The sequence below is a fragment of the Xiphias gladius genome, chromosome 4 (assembly GCF_016859285.1).
Source record: "Xiphias gladius isolate SHS-SW01 ecotype Sanya breed wild chromosome 4, ASM1685928v1, whole genome shotgun sequence".
NCBI lineage: Eukaryota > Metazoa > Chordata > Actinopteri > Istiophoriformes > Xiphiidae > Xiphias > Xiphias gladius.
Genome location: NC_053403.1, coordinates 3,847,974 through 3,866,953, shown reverse-complemented (window position 1 = coordinate 3,866,953; position 18,980 = coordinate 3,847,974). Strand labels below are relative to the sequence as shown.

General features: G+C 39.6%; 1 protein-coding gene across 1 annotated transcript in view; it reads right to left on the bottom strand.

Annotated features, from left to right (window-relative positions):
- Positions 1-148: 148 nt before the first annotated feature.
- Positions 149-18,980, bottom strand: part of si:ch211-243j20.2 (uridine-cytidine kinase-like 1) — a 31,818-nt gene continuing 12,986 nt past the window's right edge. The window contains exons 7-16 of the mRNA XM_040125257.1: positions 15,616-15,805; positions 15,099-15,160; positions 12,311-12,327; positions 8,420-8,518; positions 8,011-8,104; positions 7,663-7,725; positions 7,018-7,140; positions 6,088-6,195; positions 4,152-4,308; positions 149-3,331 (exon numbers count right to left, since the gene is read on the bottom strand). Of these exons, the coding sequence (XP_039981191.1) occupies positions 3,255-3,331; positions 4,152-4,308; positions 6,088-6,195; positions 7,018-7,140; positions 7,663-7,725; positions 8,011-8,104; positions 8,420-8,518; positions 12,311-12,327; positions 15,099-15,160; positions 15,616-15,805 (990 nt within the window). The 3' untranslated portion in view covers positions 149-3,254. The remainder of the gene's footprint in view (positions 3,332-4,151; positions 4,309-6,087; positions 6,196-7,017; positions 7,141-7,662; positions 7,726-8,010; positions 8,105-8,419; positions 8,519-12,310; positions 12,328-15,098; positions 15,161-15,615; positions 15,806-18,980) is intronic.

Below are 18,980 nucleotides of genomic sequence, written 5' to 3'. Positions count from 1 at the left end.
TGTCACAGAGGGCATGCTGGCTCGAAGGCAAGGCCCTACTAGAGCCCCTAAAACAGAAGTGAGCCACTACTGGTGTTACTAGTTTCACCTAGGGCTGCAAATAACAGTTCATTTTCATTATCAATTCGTCTGCACACAGGTTTTTTTTTTCCGTTCATTAATCGATTAGTCGTTAAGTCCACAAAATGTCTGAAATCCATCCCAGTTCCTCAGAGTCCAGGTTGACGTCTTCAAATGTCATTTTATCCGACCAAACCGCCCAAAACTCAAAGACATTCAGTGTAATATAAGAAATGCAGGAAATCTTAATATTTGAGAGGCTAGAAACTATTTTTTTCTTTTTCTTTTTTTTTTTTTGCAAAAATGGCAATCACTTTAACGATTAATCGATTATCAGACTAGTTATTTAATTAGTCATATTCCTGTCGACTTATCGTTGCAGCTCTAATTACACCTGTGCTTCTCCGGCAATGACAAATGTCCGCTGTTAAAAAGGGTTTATCAGTCTGCTCATTTCAGTTTGCTCATTAAAAATGACCACGTCAGCGACATGGTTTAGCAAAACGGTCCCATGTAAATCACTTAACGCGAGGTAACCAGCTTCCACATAAAAACAGAAAACAGTCAATCATAGTGACACACAGAACAGATAAAAGTGACAGTAGCTGACTTTTCTTTCAAGTTATTTGTTGTAATTTGCTGTTAATTACATGTTAAAATGCCCCCCCCCCTCCCATCAGCTCAGAAGTGTACAGAGGAGTGCAATTACCGACTTTTCTCACAGTGGACATGTGACTTGAGCAGAGGTGTAACTACTGACATTAATAATAGATCTGTTCCATTTAGGTGCATCAGTAAACGCAGCCATTATTAATGACAGTTAACACCTGTGTTTGACAAGTCAAACTGTCCCGTGAATTACGGCCTGTTGTTACAATAAACGCTTACTGCTGTTAGACTGATATGGCCCGGACAGTGAACGCATCAGCAGGACAGTGTCCAAAGAAGCATAACAACAGCAAAAACGACAACACTTTGGGTGTGCAAGTTGGAAAAAATGGCTGTGATGTAATAACAAATCTGTCGAAATGTTGAATCTCCGCAAACAATAAATAAATAATTAAAAATTTTAAAAAGACAATGAAAAAAAAAAAGGCGACAAGCAGCAGCAAACAAGGCTACCATAACAGGTTATGAAAATGGATGAGTCTCTGAGTTATTTCCTCCCTCAGATAATGGGGAAAAATAAACAGAGGTTTAAACCAGAGACACTTCTGAGGCTTCAAGTCCACGACAAAGTACTTTTTAATACACCTATCTAATGCTAACACAAGTGCTGTTTTAAATCATGATATCTGATATCTTTATTAGAAAGAACACCTGGTGTCTTTTGATCTCCTGGTCCACGAGATTATCGTCAGATTACTGCCACTACGACTTCTTTTTCGGGCCAGTCACAAAGCTCGGATGCAACCGCCGCTCACGGCGCTGACGTCGAACATTTCGAGGCCGCACAGAGCGTTACCGTCGGCGGTCCCCGGACAAAGTTTGACAAGCAATGCAATACAAAGCATTTGCTAACTAAAGGCTGACTTTATTAGCAGCCAAGGCAGAGTAAATTATGGCTTATTTAAAGCTGCTCTATAACCAGAACTTAAAAAAGGTTTAAGGGGTTGAGACTTTAACTTCACCCATTTAGCGTTTATAAACAGTATTTAACATTTAATAAATGTTTATAACACACTATAATGTAGTTCTATGCAGCTGTAAGAACTTTTCTAAGTGTTCATTAATATACAATATTTGTCAACAATTACAACTTCTATGACGACATTTTATATTACTACAGCTGCATTTTACTATAGTGTCATTCATCATCTGTTTATACAGCAGCGTCCACTTCTTGGTGTCCACATGAGGAGTCATAGATGTTAACAAATACATTCACAAACAATTACATCTGCTTATAACTACATTGTAGTGTGTTATAAACCACTTTTTATATGGTTTTTTAATATAGTTTATATGGTGCCTTTAAATGTTAAATAGGGGGACTCAGTTAATATGATAAAAACAATTTAACGGAAAAAAGTAGTAAAAGAGAAAAAAAAACAACTAAAAAAATATGACCATTTCCCTTAATAATCAGTCATTCTTCTTGTTCAAGTATGAATTATTGTTGTCCCTTTCAGTGAACGTTGCCTGAGAAAATACCATTTTACAGTACAGAGTAGCGGCAGCTTCAGCAGCAGAGCAAAGCTGGAAAACACGAATAATTTTTACAAAAACTTTTAAACTAATTACACTACACTACTGATTACAGATGACCTATTATACTGAAGTCTGTAAATGTCCTTCAGAACAGCAGTCCCAAACATCCAATATCTGTGATAGAGGCCCTTTCAAAAGGTCATGTCCGTGTGCAAAATTAGATTATTACTGATTAGACATGTAGCAGATTGATCAGCTTGTACAACTAACTAATGATGAACCCAATGATTAAAACTGAGCATTGCTCTAGCAAAATCTTGCCGGCTAACTGCGCAGCTGGATTTTTCCCAACACTGAAATATTTACAATATCTGGCTTAGGAAGGCAAAGAGACCTACTGTGCAAAATCCTGAGAGAAACCCCCGAAGATTTTAAGGCTGCTCCAGTAAACCGACAGTACGTTAATTCAAACTTGTCAATGTCAACTCCAAAGCTTCACAGACTGCAGCTTTGGCAACGACATAAAAAACGAATAAAAAAAAAAAAAAAAACATTACTAGCAACATAATTAACATCATTTTTTTTCAATAGGTAGCTTCAAATGGCAGGAAGCGCGGCACACTCCTTTTGACACTGCTGTGGAATAATTACAACTTGGTGTGAAAACTGGCTTTTGGAAGAAAAATCCAGAGAGGACCGGGTGTGTGTGAAAAAGATGTCAAAGCCAACAAATGTCCAGCGTCCTGCAGGAGAGGTAACACTTTTAAAAAAAAAAAAAAACTTTGCTTGTAAACAAGAATGGGGGAATGTAGTGAAACCTGCCTGGCACAAATGGAAGCCTCCACTGTTGCTCCTCACTGACCTAACGCTGAACTCCATTCAGTTTCCACTCTTCCGAGCGGGAAGCGGCTCACGCAGCATCACCTCACTTGGTCGGGGCGATGTCGAGCGAGCCGAGCAGGTCAGAGCAGTGAGGGATGAAGGAGGGTCTTTTCACTATTTTAAAACGGATAAGTGCTCCGCTGCCCTGATCCGGCCTCTCTTCAGAAGTCCATCCCTTCGTCACTTTCACACCAGTCCGAGGGAGCGTCGGTGCCAAAGTAACGGTCGCCGAAATTACCTGTGGAGGAGCAAGCGAAAAGGCACAGTGAAGCAGGTGAAATGAGACGAAAGGTAGAAGGTTTTTTTAGTTCTGTAATCTGTCCTGCTACACAAGATTCAGACTGAAGTGGGATTCAAAAGGTGACACCAAACTCCTGCCGGGGGGTTTAGACAAAATTTCAACTCATATATTGTTGATATGATATAGACCTCACTGTGTAATATGGGACTGATTTGTAAAAAAAAAAATGTCCCTATAGGGTGATGTGAACCTACTTTCTATAATATTAGTAATTTTACCATGTACTGTTTAAATGGTGCTTTTTGTCTATATGAATTTTATCAGCTGAAGGTCTGAGGACTGAAACATCGTCAGTAAAGTGATGGACAGTGTGCAGGTTTCTCGTTTTTCTTTCCAAGTCAAGGATTTAGGGACACAATGGTGGCATCTACCTGCCGACTGAACTGACTACTGTTCATATCTTCTGGTTTTGGGATCATGTTTCCAATTGGTCGTTACTGCTTCTTAGCCACGTGCCCCTTTTCCTGACGCCTTCTCCTTCTCAACAGCTCTCCTTCTTTCCGCCTCACTTAGCTGGCTGTGAAACTGCTAAAAACGGCTGTTTTTCTGGAGGGATGACCGTGTCGTCGCTGAAGGATAACAACAAATAAGGTGGTGAACTAGCAGATCTGTGTGAAGTTGACCTCCGTCCCTTCACATTCCTGTAGTGCTAAGTTTATGGTTTGTTGTTGTTTTACTTTAATCCCAAAAATGTATCCACACACCAGGTTACTGTCTGTGCAATAACAATCAGAGAGAGAATAGGAAACCTCCTCACCGATGCCTGGTATGATGTGGAACTGGTCGTTGACCTCTTTGTCCACAGCTGTGGTGATGATGCGGACTTTGGGGAAAGCATAGGCCACCGAGTGCACGCCCATCTCTGCCGTTAGCAGGGACAACAGGAAGATCTTGTCCTCTGCTACATCATGGTCCTTTCACAGAGGGAAATGAGTAGAGAGAGACGACGCACATTTAACACTGAGGAACTTCTTTTCTTACTGAATATTTATATTTATGGTTTGGCGGGCTTTTTTTTTTTTTTTCTTTTTAAAGCTGATTTCAAATCAAAGTAAGTGATTTTACCTTCCTGCCTCATCAGCATTCAAACTGTCAAATGTGACTACAAAAATTAACCTCACATTTCGACACATTTAACCATTTCAGCTTCATCAGGAGCTTTAAGGGAACCGGTGACATGAGCCTTGATTCGAAGACGGTCTGAGCTGAGCCTGAACAATGTTCTACAAAGCATAAAGACTCGCCTGCAGCACTCCGCGGCTTTTCATGGGCCATAATCCATTTGCACACTTTGTAATTCACTCTGATTTAAGTGTTAGTAGACATGACACACGGTGAGAGTCAAATAAAGTGTAGAAGGGGTGAAGGGTACCCCATCACCAAACCCTGTTTTCTATTCAATTATTATTAAATGAGTGACTATATATCAAATTACAGTAGCTTTAAGGGAACCTGAAATTTCCCAAATTTCCTCAATGCCAGTTTAAAAGTTTTCAGCATTCCCCTTTTCAAAAGTTGGGAATGATAAAATTATCTTAAGGTTAATAAGCTGACAACCAGACATCAGTGTTTTAGAAATAACACCTGAAGAGTTGTGTAGACCTACCAGCAGCACCCTGACGGCCATGAGAGCAGCAGCTCCGGTGGACACGGTGCTGTCCATCAGGATGACGTAGTCCTCACTGAGGTCTTTGGGCAGGCGAAGGTAGTGAAGCTGGAGGAAGGAAACAAGGCAGTGGATGAATAGAGAATGTGCAGATATTGTGAGATTCACCACCTCAATCAGTGTGTTAATAGCTAAAATCCTTAAATCACTGAAAGAAAAATCAAAAGTTACAATATGAGACAACTGTTTATTAATTATTGACTAATATACCTTGAAACATCTTGTATAGCTACACACTTTGTCAATGTGCACAATGTTTGCATGAGGGACGGAATTAATTTTGGAAATCTAAACACTACAACCCAGATAAAGTTATAAAAGCAACAGGAAAATGCTGCTGGAAGCAGTGATGAGGCCCGAGAAACTCCATCCTTACAGTAAGAAAACAAAGCTGATAACCAAGAAAACTGGAATCCATCGTGCTGAATGACTAAACCTTTTTTTTTCTTTTTAAAGCTGATTTCAATCAAAGTAAGTGATTTTACCTTCCTGCCTCATCAGCATTCAAACTGTCAAATGTGACTACAAAAATTAACCTCACATTTCGACACATTTAACCATTTCAGCTTCATCAGGAGCTTTAAGGGAACCGGTGACATGAGCCTTGATTCGAAGACGGTCTGTGCTGAGCCTGAACAATGTTCTACAAAGCATAAAGACTCGCCTGCAGCACTCCGCGGCTTTTCATGGGCCATCATCCATTTGCACACTTTGTAATTCACTTTGATTTAAGTGTTAGTAGACATGACACACGGTGAGAGTCAAATAAAGTGTAGAAGGGGTTAAGGGTACCCCATCACCAAACCCTGTTTTTCTATTCAATTATTATTAAATGAGTGACTATATATCAAATTACAGTAGCTTTAAGGGAACCTGAAATTTCCCAAATTTCCTCAATGCCAGTTTAAAAGTTTTCAGCATTCCCCTTTTCAAAAGTTCGGAATGATAAAATTATCTTAAGGTTAATAAGCTGACAACCAGACATCAGTGTTTTAGAAAGAACACCTGAAGAGTTGTGTAGACCTACCAGCAGCACCCTGACGGCCATGAGAGCAGCAGCTCCAGTGGACACGGTGCTGTCCATCAGGATGACGTAGTCCTCACTGAGGTCTTTGGGCAGGCGAAGGTAGTGAAGCTGGAGGAAGGAAACAAGGCAGTGGATGAATAGAGAATGTGCAGATACTGTGAGATTCACCACCTCAATCAGTATGTTAATAGCTAAAATCCTTAAATCACTGAAAGAAAAATCAAAAGTTACAATATGAGACAACTGTTTATTAATTATTGACTAATATACGTTGAAACATCTTGTATAGCTACACACTTTGTCAATGTGTACAATGTTTGCATGAGGGACGGAATTAATTTTGGAAATCTAAACACTACAACCCAGATAAAGTTATAAAAGCAACAGGAAAATGCTGCTGGAAGCAGTGATGAGGCCCGAGAAACTCCATCCTTACAGTAAGAAAACAAAGCTGATAACCAAGAAAACTGGAATCCATCGTGCTGAATGACCAAACCTTTTTTTTTGTGGTTGAAAGCTTGGAGCTGTGACGTCAACAGAATCTCATTATATTCTGACAAACCACGTTTAATCTCGGAAAAAGGCTTAATCCTTCTGAATACTAGGGACATGTTAAATGTATGGTGTTATACTCCAAAAAAAAAAAAAAAAAAAAAACAGAACACAGAAAAGGAAAGTGCGCACGACTGAAGAGACGTGAAGTTGCTGATCTCTACAACCCTGATGTAATTCTTCAGTGATGAAGAGCTAGCTCTAGCAATCTGACACACGCTATTGGACATTAAAGTGTCATTGCCTTCAATGTCATCACGCTTATAAAACTTTGGATGAAATAATTTTACTTTGCGAAGCATTACTTTTGTGCTTTACGGGACATGTGATACTGTATCTAACAGAAAACAGAGGTTGTAATGTTTAAAACTCACAAACCTCTGGCTCTCCAGTGTCGTGGTTGGTCTGGATGAGGATCTTTCCCAGTCTGATGTCTTTACACACAGCCATCAAGGCCTGCTCCATGGTCTCTCCTGCTCTCAGGATAGACACACCAGTGATCTACACAAACACAGATGAGAGGACTTCAACGTTTTTGAGAATGTTTGATGGGATAAGCAGCTTATCTGGATCTGAGAACACTGAAAGGACAAAGCGATCATCTTTGAAGACCTCATATATCTGCATGAAAACACCTGCTGTTAGCAACACATCCCTTAATGTATCAAACATTTTCCTGGCAGCTCAAAGACACCAAAACCCTCACGCACGTCGCTGAACACAAAATCTGGTTTCTCATAAATCTTTCCAAACTTCACAACGTTCACTGCGTCAACTGGACTTTACATTAGCCGTGATACAATATACAAATTTTCTAAACCAGAATAGTACGATCATCTAATTTTCTAGCTTTGATAATACTGTGAAGAAACAGATAATAGTTATCAGACAGCCTCGCAGTTGTACGCCTCCACCAACCAGTCAAGTTGCAGTTTAGATCCATGTCTGTCCAGAGAAACGTGATCATTCAATTAACCCAACAGCACCTTAATGACAACCAGGGTGGAATAAAAGCTGACTTACTCGTTTACCGCTCAGCCTCTTGCCCTCGTAGACTCCACCCTGAGGTGTCTCCACAGATACTGGCTGCAGAGAGACAACGGGACGTGGAGACGGAAAGAATAACCGAAAACAGCGTGTGAAACATCTTGTCATTTCAACTTGAAATTCACCTGCCACTTTCACATTTACCAGTCAAGTGGATGTTAAGAACAGAACAGAGATTAATAACATAGTTATCTAAAGGTTACACCAGCATAAAATAAAAGCCACACCTATTATTTTATGAGTATAACCGATACTATTTACTTCAATAAGATTCAACCTTCAGATGGACTGGAAGCAGGGGGTGACCCAAACACAAAAACTCACCTTGAGAGGTAGGAAGGAGAGGGCATGTTCGATCAGAAGCCTCATTAATCTTTTGGAGTAGAAGATAAACTCGTCCCGGTTAGTCTCCTTGTTCCTACACAAACAATCACACACACACACACACACACACACAAACAATCACACACACACACACAATCACACACACACACGGCAGGGGTAAAGAGGATGACAAAGACTGTGTCTCTGCTAAGAAAATGGTCGGAGCTTGACCCACACTAGTGATTAAAAGTCAGGATCTCTCTTCGATTTTGCCTGTTCTTTTTTCCAGTCCGTCTCCCGCGAGTCCTCCAGCTTTATGGGAGTGCAAAATATTTTCTTACAAATTCTGTTTCAAGCAATTTTAAGAGGACGTTGCTTGTGAAACGTGTGTGTGAAAGTGTGTTCTGACCTGATGATGGTGTGCATGCCGCGGACCTGTGGTGTGCTCTCCATCACACTGAGGGTCTTGGGTAAAGGCTGACCCTGATGAGCCGAGGCCAGAGCCGATCTGTGGCCAACAAACACACATTCAGACATACAAAGTAAGTGGCATGCTGACATCAGGGATGATACAGTAACATACTGGAGCAAAGGACTAGGACCAAATATTTTCTTAATCATATACTATTCTGGTTTAGTGTGTTAGGTGTGAAAGGTTTTAAATTTAGGATTAAAATAATGAGACTTTCTGAGGGCAAGTATTAATGTTAAATATTTTGACCACTTAAGTTATCAGCTGGAACTGTTGCCTGTCAACATGTGATATCTTTTCAACTGACTATTTCCAAAGCTGCGTTTCCCTTAGAATAGTATTCTTGCTGAAAAGGTATTTAGACGATCTGGGGCACTAACACCACTGAAACCACAAATGCTGAAAACATTTTAGTTTCAGCAACTCTTTTAAGACATGGTGTCCTACTCCACCTCCAGTGATCCAATCGCTCAGCTGACAGAAGAGCTGCAGTGCACAGGGCCTTCGTCACTAATACAATACACTATCTCTTCCTTCCTCCTGGATTCAGCTGCTCTGCTTTGATGGACTGAGGTGGTCTACATTTATTTTGAAGTGCAAAATATACATATATATCTGCACTGAGAAGCATCGGGTTACTGTGACACGGTAAACAGCACCTAAGCCCAAAATATTACGAGGTGAGATTGCAGATTGAGAAGAATTATCTTGGTCAATTTGAAGAAACCCGCTGATTTGTTAACCAGCCACGAGGCTACTTTATCAAATCAGCAGCTCATGTTTAAAGTAATACCACAACTAGGCACTACAGTACATGCAGTGTGTTGCTTCTAATACATAGGCTGGCTACTTGCTGTACAAAAGCAGATGTTTGCAATAGGTTGTCTAACTACACAGGGGCTGATTTCACAAAGATAAAAGTCTGACTCTGGCTGAGGTTAATCAGCTGCACAAGGCTGTCTAGCTCTGGACTATCAGAAGCAGGACTAAGGCAGCTTCTTAAAACCATTTCCCATCTCAATACTTGTTCATAATATTGTCATAAAAACTAAAAATTGCGATATGTTTTCCTGTCTGTTTTTGTCTGCGAGTGGCACTGATAAATAAAATATAGCCAAAGATAGCGTGGGGAGGTTGGCTGGCCAAATCTTTAGCATTACAAATAAAAATCAGTCTTTATTAATGTGAGCAGACTAACGTCAGACAAGCTTCTGACCAAAAGTAAGCGTGGTGTATTTGTATAGACCAGTCTTAACATAGAGTATCTTTGTGCAACTGGCCCCAGATGCTGGTGTTAGACAAGCAGCTGGGATCTAAAAGCAAATGAACATGTGTCTTTCTGCTTAGGTCGCTAAGTCCAGGAAGCAGCCAAGGTGTTGGTACTTCACCTAAAAGTTCATTATACTGGGGATATATATATATATATATATATACACACAGATCTATCTATATCTATCTATCGATATCTCTAGATATAGATATCTATCTATAAATACCTCTATCTCTATAGCTATATATAAAATATATACAAGAAATGCAGCTCCATAAATTAACAAATGAAGAGCATACCCTTTCAAATGCATGCTTTGAAATGAACCCAGATGAATATTATCTCTGTTGCTATAAAACGGCTGATGTTTTGTTTGTGCATGCTCGGTTTCTACCTTAAAGGAAACGAAGCATGCTTCTGCTTTAACACCCAGAAATGCAAATGAGTTTAATGCTTTTCTGCCATAACAACTTTAGTGTTTTATCATCGAATTTTGGTTAAAAAAGGTATCAAAAATAGCAAAAAAAGCATGTTGGCTTAACTACACTGAAGGCGTTCATTCTGTTCCAAATGCACAGGAAAAGACCAGAGTGCATAAAAACTACAAAACTAAAGGAGGATGCAAAAGGGGAGTCTCACATATCCCAGCGGAGCTTCCTCTGACGAAGGGGACAGATATGTACATGGTGTAATAAAGTGATTAAAAGTGGGGGGAGGGAAGAGATAAAGAAATACAGAAAAGGAAAATATACACAGGACAAGAAGAAAAAAAAATGGAAAAGAGAAAGGAAGAGAAAGACCAGTATTAGAGCAGGTCAACAGCTCCACTATGTCACTGCTGTGTAACACTGAACAAATATTTTCTAGTCCTGGGCTGAGGAGCAGCGAGCTCGATTCAATTTTTCATTTTTGGTGACTCATTTTGTTCTCACAGCAGCAGGCTACTTTAGAGGCTGAAAATAAAGATCCGCCGTTCTTTGGTGCCCAGGACGGTACAGTACAGTGCAGCCTTGAGAGCAGCCTCCATTCCTGCACATTTAGTAATTGATCTAAGAATCGAACTCAGCTCTTATAGAGAGGACTTCATCCGGCTAAAAACTCTCGGTAAGATTCACTGCTGCTGCTTTAAGATGTTTTGGACTACACCGGTAATATTTAAAGCATCGATTATCTCCCACTGACTTAAGGTAAAGACCAGGTGTCCCACTTTGCCCAGTTTGCTCGCTTGGCTAAGTTTTAGCGTGGCTGTGTGGACGTGGCCTGTGGAACTTTGGGGATGCAAATTCTTCCAGTAATGAAAAACAATAAGGATATTTCTGGGATTCATAACTTTGAGTAAAAACTGATCTAACTGTGTTGAGCATAAATATGGACTGCAAATGGCTGATGAGCTTGGATAGTAGTGGAATACATGGTTCATTTATTCTGTCCAGCTTTACTGTCCGATTTACATTTTTTAACCAGTAATTTTTCATTGGATGCTTTAGTGCATTAAAATTTTGACGGGTTTTATAACTCTTCAAGGCAACTTTCGGCTCCATCAGGGTGGACACCACTGACAGGACACAATTTTTAACAGAAGGACATACAGTTGTATGCAGACGTTTGGCCGCCCCTTTTGCACACGTCACAATTACTGTTTAATTTTTTATATTTTTGAAGTTCGTGAAATAAAAAGTAACAGTTAACAGCATTAACATTTGAAGAAATGCTAATTTTTAATGTCTGTTTGTTGCAGGGGTTGTATATACTTCTTTTACCTTAAAAAAACAAAAAAAAAAAAAAAACCTAAATGTGTAATTTAAATTTACTCAGGGGTGACCAAACTCGTGCAGCTGCAATTGCTTAAAAAGAAAATATTCAGCTAAACTTTGATATACTGCACATAGGGGATAAAATGGTCCCGGTGGTATTTCTGAGCTTTGCGGAGCCACTGAGGCTTCTTAACAGTGAAAAAGAGGCAAATTCAAACTGTTATTAGGCCTTACCCTATTCTTCACACATTAAATGACCTGAAGCGGTTTTCATGATGTTTCTAACTGTGTGTTGACATATTTTTCATTTCTGTGAATAACCAGTCAAAAAGGTAGACACTTTGTTTTCACTATGAGATTCAATGTTTTCGCTGTAGTGCACCAATTGAACAATCACACCGAGTCCAAGCCGCTGTACAAAAGCCTAAGGTGATCGATGTCTACACTGCCAGTAGACCTAGACCAGAACGTAATGTAATGCGATCCTGTATTTGACTGAGGGCTTTTCTTCTGTTATCAAAGCATGTTGGTAATGGTTTGCCCTTCTACTGCCTCTTGTTGCTTAGAGATGATGAAAGACGTCCCGGGCAAAAAAGCAAAGTATTTGTGGAACCGAACAAGGCAGGTCGAGACTAAAATGGTTCGACTGGTTTTTGTTTATCAGCTAAAAAGTAAAAAATCAGAAAAAACAAGACAACTGGTCACTGTGTCTTTGTTTTTAAATAAAGAGTAAAATAACAGCAGAAAAAGGAAGTAAGAGGGAGAAGATGTAGTAATAAAAAAAAAAAGCACTGACAGTCATACCTCACAGTGATCTCACGCTGGAATGGGTAACACAGCATTCAGCCAGGCAAGGGGGGTCGTGCACGCACAAGGAGACACACACCCAACCACACACACGAGTGTGTGCAAACAGTGAGAAACAAAAGAAAACATGAGACAAGCCGTTCTTGAGAAAGTGTAACACACAACATGAAGTCCCCAAAACAATTTCAAACATTTAAAACAAAATAAATGTTTGTCTGTTAAAATATACGACTCCAAAAACTCAACTTTACCTCAAGTATGAACAACAATTTCATGTTGAGCTGCGCAATAGTTCAACAGTATCATATATTGACTTTTAGCGTGATGATATGATCATATCATGTTATTGTTTAAAAAATTCTGTTGTTCAAATCAATAACTCAATGTAAACTGTACTCCACTGGCATGATCATTTCGGAAGACGTAGTTTGTGGTGTTGTTTAACTGTACTGAGTAATGCTGGCAGGTGCTTTTACCATCTGTCCACCCCGTTTATATCAATGAGGGTAGACTAAATCAGAAAGGTAGAAGGTGGGATTTAATGCAGGTCTGCTGCAATAGACTGCATTAGTTTTTAGCTAGGTGTACCTAACAAACTGGCAACTGAGTGTATACTGATATTGTAAAATATTCTTATCAATATCATTATGTGATTTCAGCTACTGTATTTCATCCAGCCCTCATTTTGGGGAAAAAAAAGTTTCCGTCTTTGTCCCAACTCTCCATTTGATTAAACTCCTTCTCGTGTTCTGGTTTAAATCGTAAAGAAAAAGACAGCGACACAGTGAATTAATGCTCCTAAACACATCAATCTGACATTTGGCAGCATCAATCCAGCATGTGGGTAGCTTTCAAATCCAGATTAGATTCTCTCTTTAAGGTTTGGATACTCTCCCCTCAGGGGAAAAACACATTTCTGACAATTAGGAGCGACGGGTTCTAGCAGTTTTTCCTTGCTTTTATAACAAGAAGCTTTTATTGTATTCTGTACCACATGGTAATAATAGCACTTTTAACACCTTCAATTGTTGTATTATTGTATTGTGTCTGTATTGTGTTCATGTTTTACGTGTTTATGGTGCCTCACTGAAAAAAAAAAAAAAAAAAAAAAATTCTGCTTCTTGTACAGTAAAGATCTGAAGTGAACTTAATTTAAAAGTATCTGGATGTGCATGCATCTGCTTTGTGGCATGTGTTCCAAAACAATCAAGAACATGAATATCAATGCGGAGTTTAACCCCCATTTTGATCTTTTCAGTTGAAATTTGAAGGTTCTCACAGAAAAAAAAAAAAAAAAAAAAAAGTCGGGCAGCCATATGAAAATAACCAAACCTGTATGTCAGTGGTTACATCTAATTAAGTAAATAAAAAAAATTATAATCCCCACGAAAGACCATAAATTACCTAATCAACGCACACATGAATACAAAAACACTTTAACACGAGTAAAAGGAGAACAAAATAAAGCAAATGAGCTCAATTTAACAGAAACAGGACAGTATCGTGCCAACCTGTGCTCACGTGCTTCAACTCATCCATGTTACATAATGTAGGTGTTGCACGTATGTGCGAAAGATGTTATTTGTTTTCCGCTAGTGGCCATCAATGAATATGTTAAAAGGTGGAACAAATCATATCTTGGTATGGCTGGATGACAGTAGTGCGTGTGTGTGTGTGGGGGGAAATACAAAAAGACATCTATCCTCTCCTTACAGGGTCATTAATCTCAGGTACTAAGTGTAAACCTCTGCCTCACCAAGTTCAATGGGGTATAGAGGGAAGAAGGGGATAACCAGATTGAAAAAATTGAATTTTCAGTTTGCTTTTATTGTAATTTTATCATTTTGAGGGGTAACTATAGCTCACTGCGTCTTTGTGCATGATTTCCTCCAGAAATGTGACCCTTACAACACAGGCTGTTAAGCAGATAGTGAAAGCAGAATGGTCTACTCCAGTTTGTCCTCCTGCAGAGAACAGCAGAAAAACCCTGACCATCAGTTACCTCTTTCAACCAGCAGAGGGGGGAAGTGGTAAAACAAAAACCTTTGCTTTAAACAAACACTTTAACGGCCACAGATAAAATACTAACCAGCATCCAGATAGGTGTCGGACAGTATATACATTTTGAGACACTGAAATTTAGAGCCTAGTCTTGTGTGTTAAACATTACGTATTCTTATGTCAAGTCTGCGTGCGCAGGCCCAACAGTTGTTTGCCATTAAAGCACCACAGACCACGTTCACACTGTTCCACACCTCCGTGTTTTTAAATCAAACCAAGACCTTTCCAAGGTTTAAGTTAATCGAGGATAGGAGCAAGGCAGGCCAGAAGTGGCCGTTCTGAGGCAGGACAGCGGGCTTTCTAAACTCCAGGAAGCTTATTAGTTGAGCACATATCACCATGCATGGACTATATTTTCTGTGAGCTGATCAATGAAACCTAAGAAGCTCCAAGTTGTCATGGTACAGGTACTTCTTAGTTTACTGTTTAGAGGATTTAATAGACAAAGATACAGAAAGCTATTATTTTGATCATTATGAAGCCTGTTTGCTTTGTGATCGGGGTTATGTCTGTTGTGTTTAAAATATTCTTTTAGCAGCAGCGACTGCAGATTATAGACAACTAGCTGTAATACTCTTATCAGCACGTTAAGTTGAGGCAGCACTTTTTCTACAGAAAAACCCACACTGACTGAACCAAGACTAACAAAGATAAGCTAAATGTTCTGCTTAAATCAGTAAAGGCCTGAGAGAAACACAAAGTTCAGAAACCGAGTTATCCTTACCTTCTCCAGCTGACTGTGAACATGCTGAACAATCAAATCCAACGCTACAAAATTCTCTCCACCTGCAAAAATTACAAGTTTAAAGCACACAGAACAAGGATTTGCTGATAATTCTCTGACCGAAAGTACTGCCCAATGAAGCTATTCAGTGCTTACACAGAGAGTATCATTTGATATTTTCTGTACCATTGCTGGTTTCAGGGCAGGTACCATAACACTACCATCAATAGTATGACACCTATAAACATATTTATTCCCCCAAGAAACCTCTTTTCTTTTCGATTAACATAAAAATGGTAGGCCAAATGTATTGAATTCATCAATATTCAATGTTTTCCTGTCCTGGACGGCAGTACTAAAGATTTGCTGGTGACCAGTACAAAGCTGCTTCATTGACAGCACACCTGTGTATTTTTGTATCAGTGGAAGCCCAGTAACACCAGTAGCAAGTAAAGTGTGGACATATTGTAAAGCAGGACTGGTATATTTCTATTTAGAAAATCAAGTTTCCACTGACCCCTGGGCACCACAATGTCAGCGACCTGCACCGTGGGCTCAATGTACTGCTCGAATGCCGGCTTTACAAACTTATTGTATTGCTTGATAATGCCACTGATGTCCCGTCCACGCTGTGAAATGTCCCTTTTCAGCCTGCGTATCAGGCGGATGTCCGAGTCTGTGTCCACAAACACCTTCATGTCCAGAAGCTGGGAGATAGAAAAAGAAGGGGAGAAATTCTCTAATTAATGTCATTTTTTTCCTATGTAAGCACTTTTTACATTTACTACATTTCTACGTGTCTTGTGCAGCTTTAGAGAGATTTCCTGTGTCCCAAAACACCTCAAATACCAGTGGGCTTGGATAAGATAGCTCACACTCTAGTACAGTAGAACAAACCACAACACAATAAGTTAAACATCAATACAAAGCCCGTTAAACTTCTAATTTAAAATTTAGGTTCCCCCTTTTGTTTTTATTCCAAAGTCTCAGGGACTTCCCTCTAAAACCTCCACAAAAGGTGGTATTTGCACTGGGGTATTGAGCTGTACGATATATCCTACAGTACAGGCGCTGCTTTATTCTCTCCACCCCTGTAAATATGGATAGCTAGAAATCTTGTGCAATACAGTGCAGTCACTTATATTTGGTCAGTCCTCTGTGGGGAAAAAAAAGGAAAAAGAAAAATAAATAAACCAACAAAGGCTAAGCATCAGATTTATTGTTGAGTGTAGCTGAGAGGTTGATTAAAGCATGTTTGATTGCTTTAGACTGCTATCTCTGAGGTTGTCAAGTAGAAAAAAAAAAAAAAAAACCCGACAGAGCAAACTACAGTATAATCCACTGAGATTTGGCTATTTGATTTGAAAAAGTCTAATACTGTGAGAATATATTGGTATAACTCTATTGGGGTTACAAGCAATGATGTAATTATTATTATAGTATCGTGTAATCCGCTGAGTATTTTCTTGATTAATTGTTCAGTCATTAAAATATCCATGTTTAACCATATTTGGTCTTAGAGATTTTTGATTTTTTTTTAAATGTAATTTATTTGCGATGAATTTTCTCCTGATCAACTACTCAGTTAATTGACTGTTTCAGCTCTGAACCCCAGTATATTTAGTAGAAATGCATTGAAATGAGTAAGAAACAAAACAAACTATGCAGGCTGCACAGTTAAGCACTGTCAAAAACAGTACATGTGTTGCTTTGTTGAAAGAGACAGTGAAAAAGCCCTTTGGGCTGCTTCAATGACTTGACATTTTTATAGTCGAAACATAACACTGGGGTCAGGCGTGTAGAAGTATCAGAAGTGTAAACTGAGGAGACATCAGTTATCACTGTCACTGTTAAAGAGAAAGCCAGCCGTTGATCCGTCCAGTAAGCTCCATTAAACTGAACCTATACTCAGCGAAAACCAGGAAAAACCAGTGAGGCAGCATCACAACAGGGGAGGAAAAATAAAGAGGCATTAGCTTCGCTCACAACAAAAACTACTGATGACTAGTGAAATAAAAAGGAGTCTGTGAGTGATTTAGATGAGGATGACAGTAGGGGCACAGGTATAACTCAGCTGCGCAACAAGCCGCTGCACCCTTCTGCTGTAAATCTGACAAACTGACCAACCAAAAGATGGCATGTTGCTGGATAAGCACAGCTGTCAGCCTGTGGACGGAGGTGAATGAGGAGTGGATTGTTTCCAAAGGTTAGAGAGCAAGGCTGCAGCCGTAGGTCTTTTTCTAACCCGCTCCAACAGGAATGCATTCATTTTGTTTCTGTCGGCGCGGTGAAAACAGGAAAACCGAAAAATTCGGCTGATATTACAGCTATACTTGAGGCTCTTTTTATTAAATGTTTTTCATCCTATGTATCTCCACTTGGCAAAGAGTACTAAGTCATGTATGCCTTATCAAGTTCTCCTGGCAACGAGGGACTATAGTAAAAATAGTCATGTTTTCACAATATACCTTTGGGCCCCTGTGTTTGTTGATGCAATTTAGTAACAAAGAAACACAATAACTGAAAAAGGATTAGCTCCCTTTCTGGGTAGGAGGAAAGCCTACGTAGAATTTGCCAAAAGCCTTGAAGGATTCTGAGAACATGAGGAAACCGGTCTGAGGAAGAGACCCTGTCTACGATCATAAAACAGTATGCCAAAGTATGGAAACGTGATGGAAAGCCAGCAGGGACAATATGGCGCAGAATTATTTACTATATATCCCAACAGTATATGTAATAATTCCTAACGATGTTCTTAATTAAATTAATGTGATCTTGATCATGAGTTGATAAACTTCAAAGCTACCATAGTTGGCAGTCATGAGTGTTTGCTGAAGATCTGATGGTGCAGATCCAAACCCCACAAAAAAAAAAACACCCTCCCACCCACCCTCCTGCAGCACAGGCCACTGTCACAACAACCTCACTTTCAGTTTACAGTTTTTAGTTTAAGTGTGTAATGCCTCCTGACAGCCCGCAATCGGACACAAAAACATTTTATAAACAAAACACCGCACGCAAGAGTATTAGGCACACCTGGCTAAAACGAATGCAGTCTAATACAACCGTCCTGCTATACATCCTCCCTTTATGAAGGTTACAATGTTGAGTTTTTGATTAAACCGTTTTAGAGAGGTGTTGATTCAACTTTATGGTCATGTTTGGAGGCTGCAGTTTGTGGTGCTGTTGAACCGTGTTATATTATACAGAGAGGTCTTTCTGTTATTTAGCCTACCCTCGTTGATACGAATGGGGTGGACAAAATAATAATTCATGAAGGGAAGATGAATTGTATTAAGGCTACATTCGTTTTAGCTAGGCCTTCCTAAAAAACTGGCAAGTGAGCGTATGTCAGTGTGCAGCATCGCAGTCTCTTAAACCGCACCTCCCCATTAGCATATCAGATGCAGCTATAATTGACTTCAATTCCAAGAATGGACACAGAACATAGTTAATCACTGCGGACAATGGCTGTTAACTGAATCAGAGGGTAATCAACTACACAGCTGGGTCTCAGGGGAGGCCACCTGCCTTATCGCCACGGTCCAGCTCACACACACCGTCCCCCCATTACAAAAGGCTGAGGGGAACGATGCTCAGCAGCGCAGCCACTCTGCCATAAAGAGGACCCCTCTTCAATGCATATGGATTTCCTCTGACCCTCAACAGCATCATTATAGAGACTGCAGAATTAATTTTCTCCTCTAAAACCAGATCTGCTCTTCACATGCATCTTTTGATGGCTTTAATTTAACTGTACTGGACTGAATTTAGTTTTTTGTGTGTATTTATTTATTTATTTTTAACTGTAACTCATTTTTAATTTCATTTCATATTTAATACTAGGGGGAACTTCGAGCATTAAATAAGAATTTTATTTTG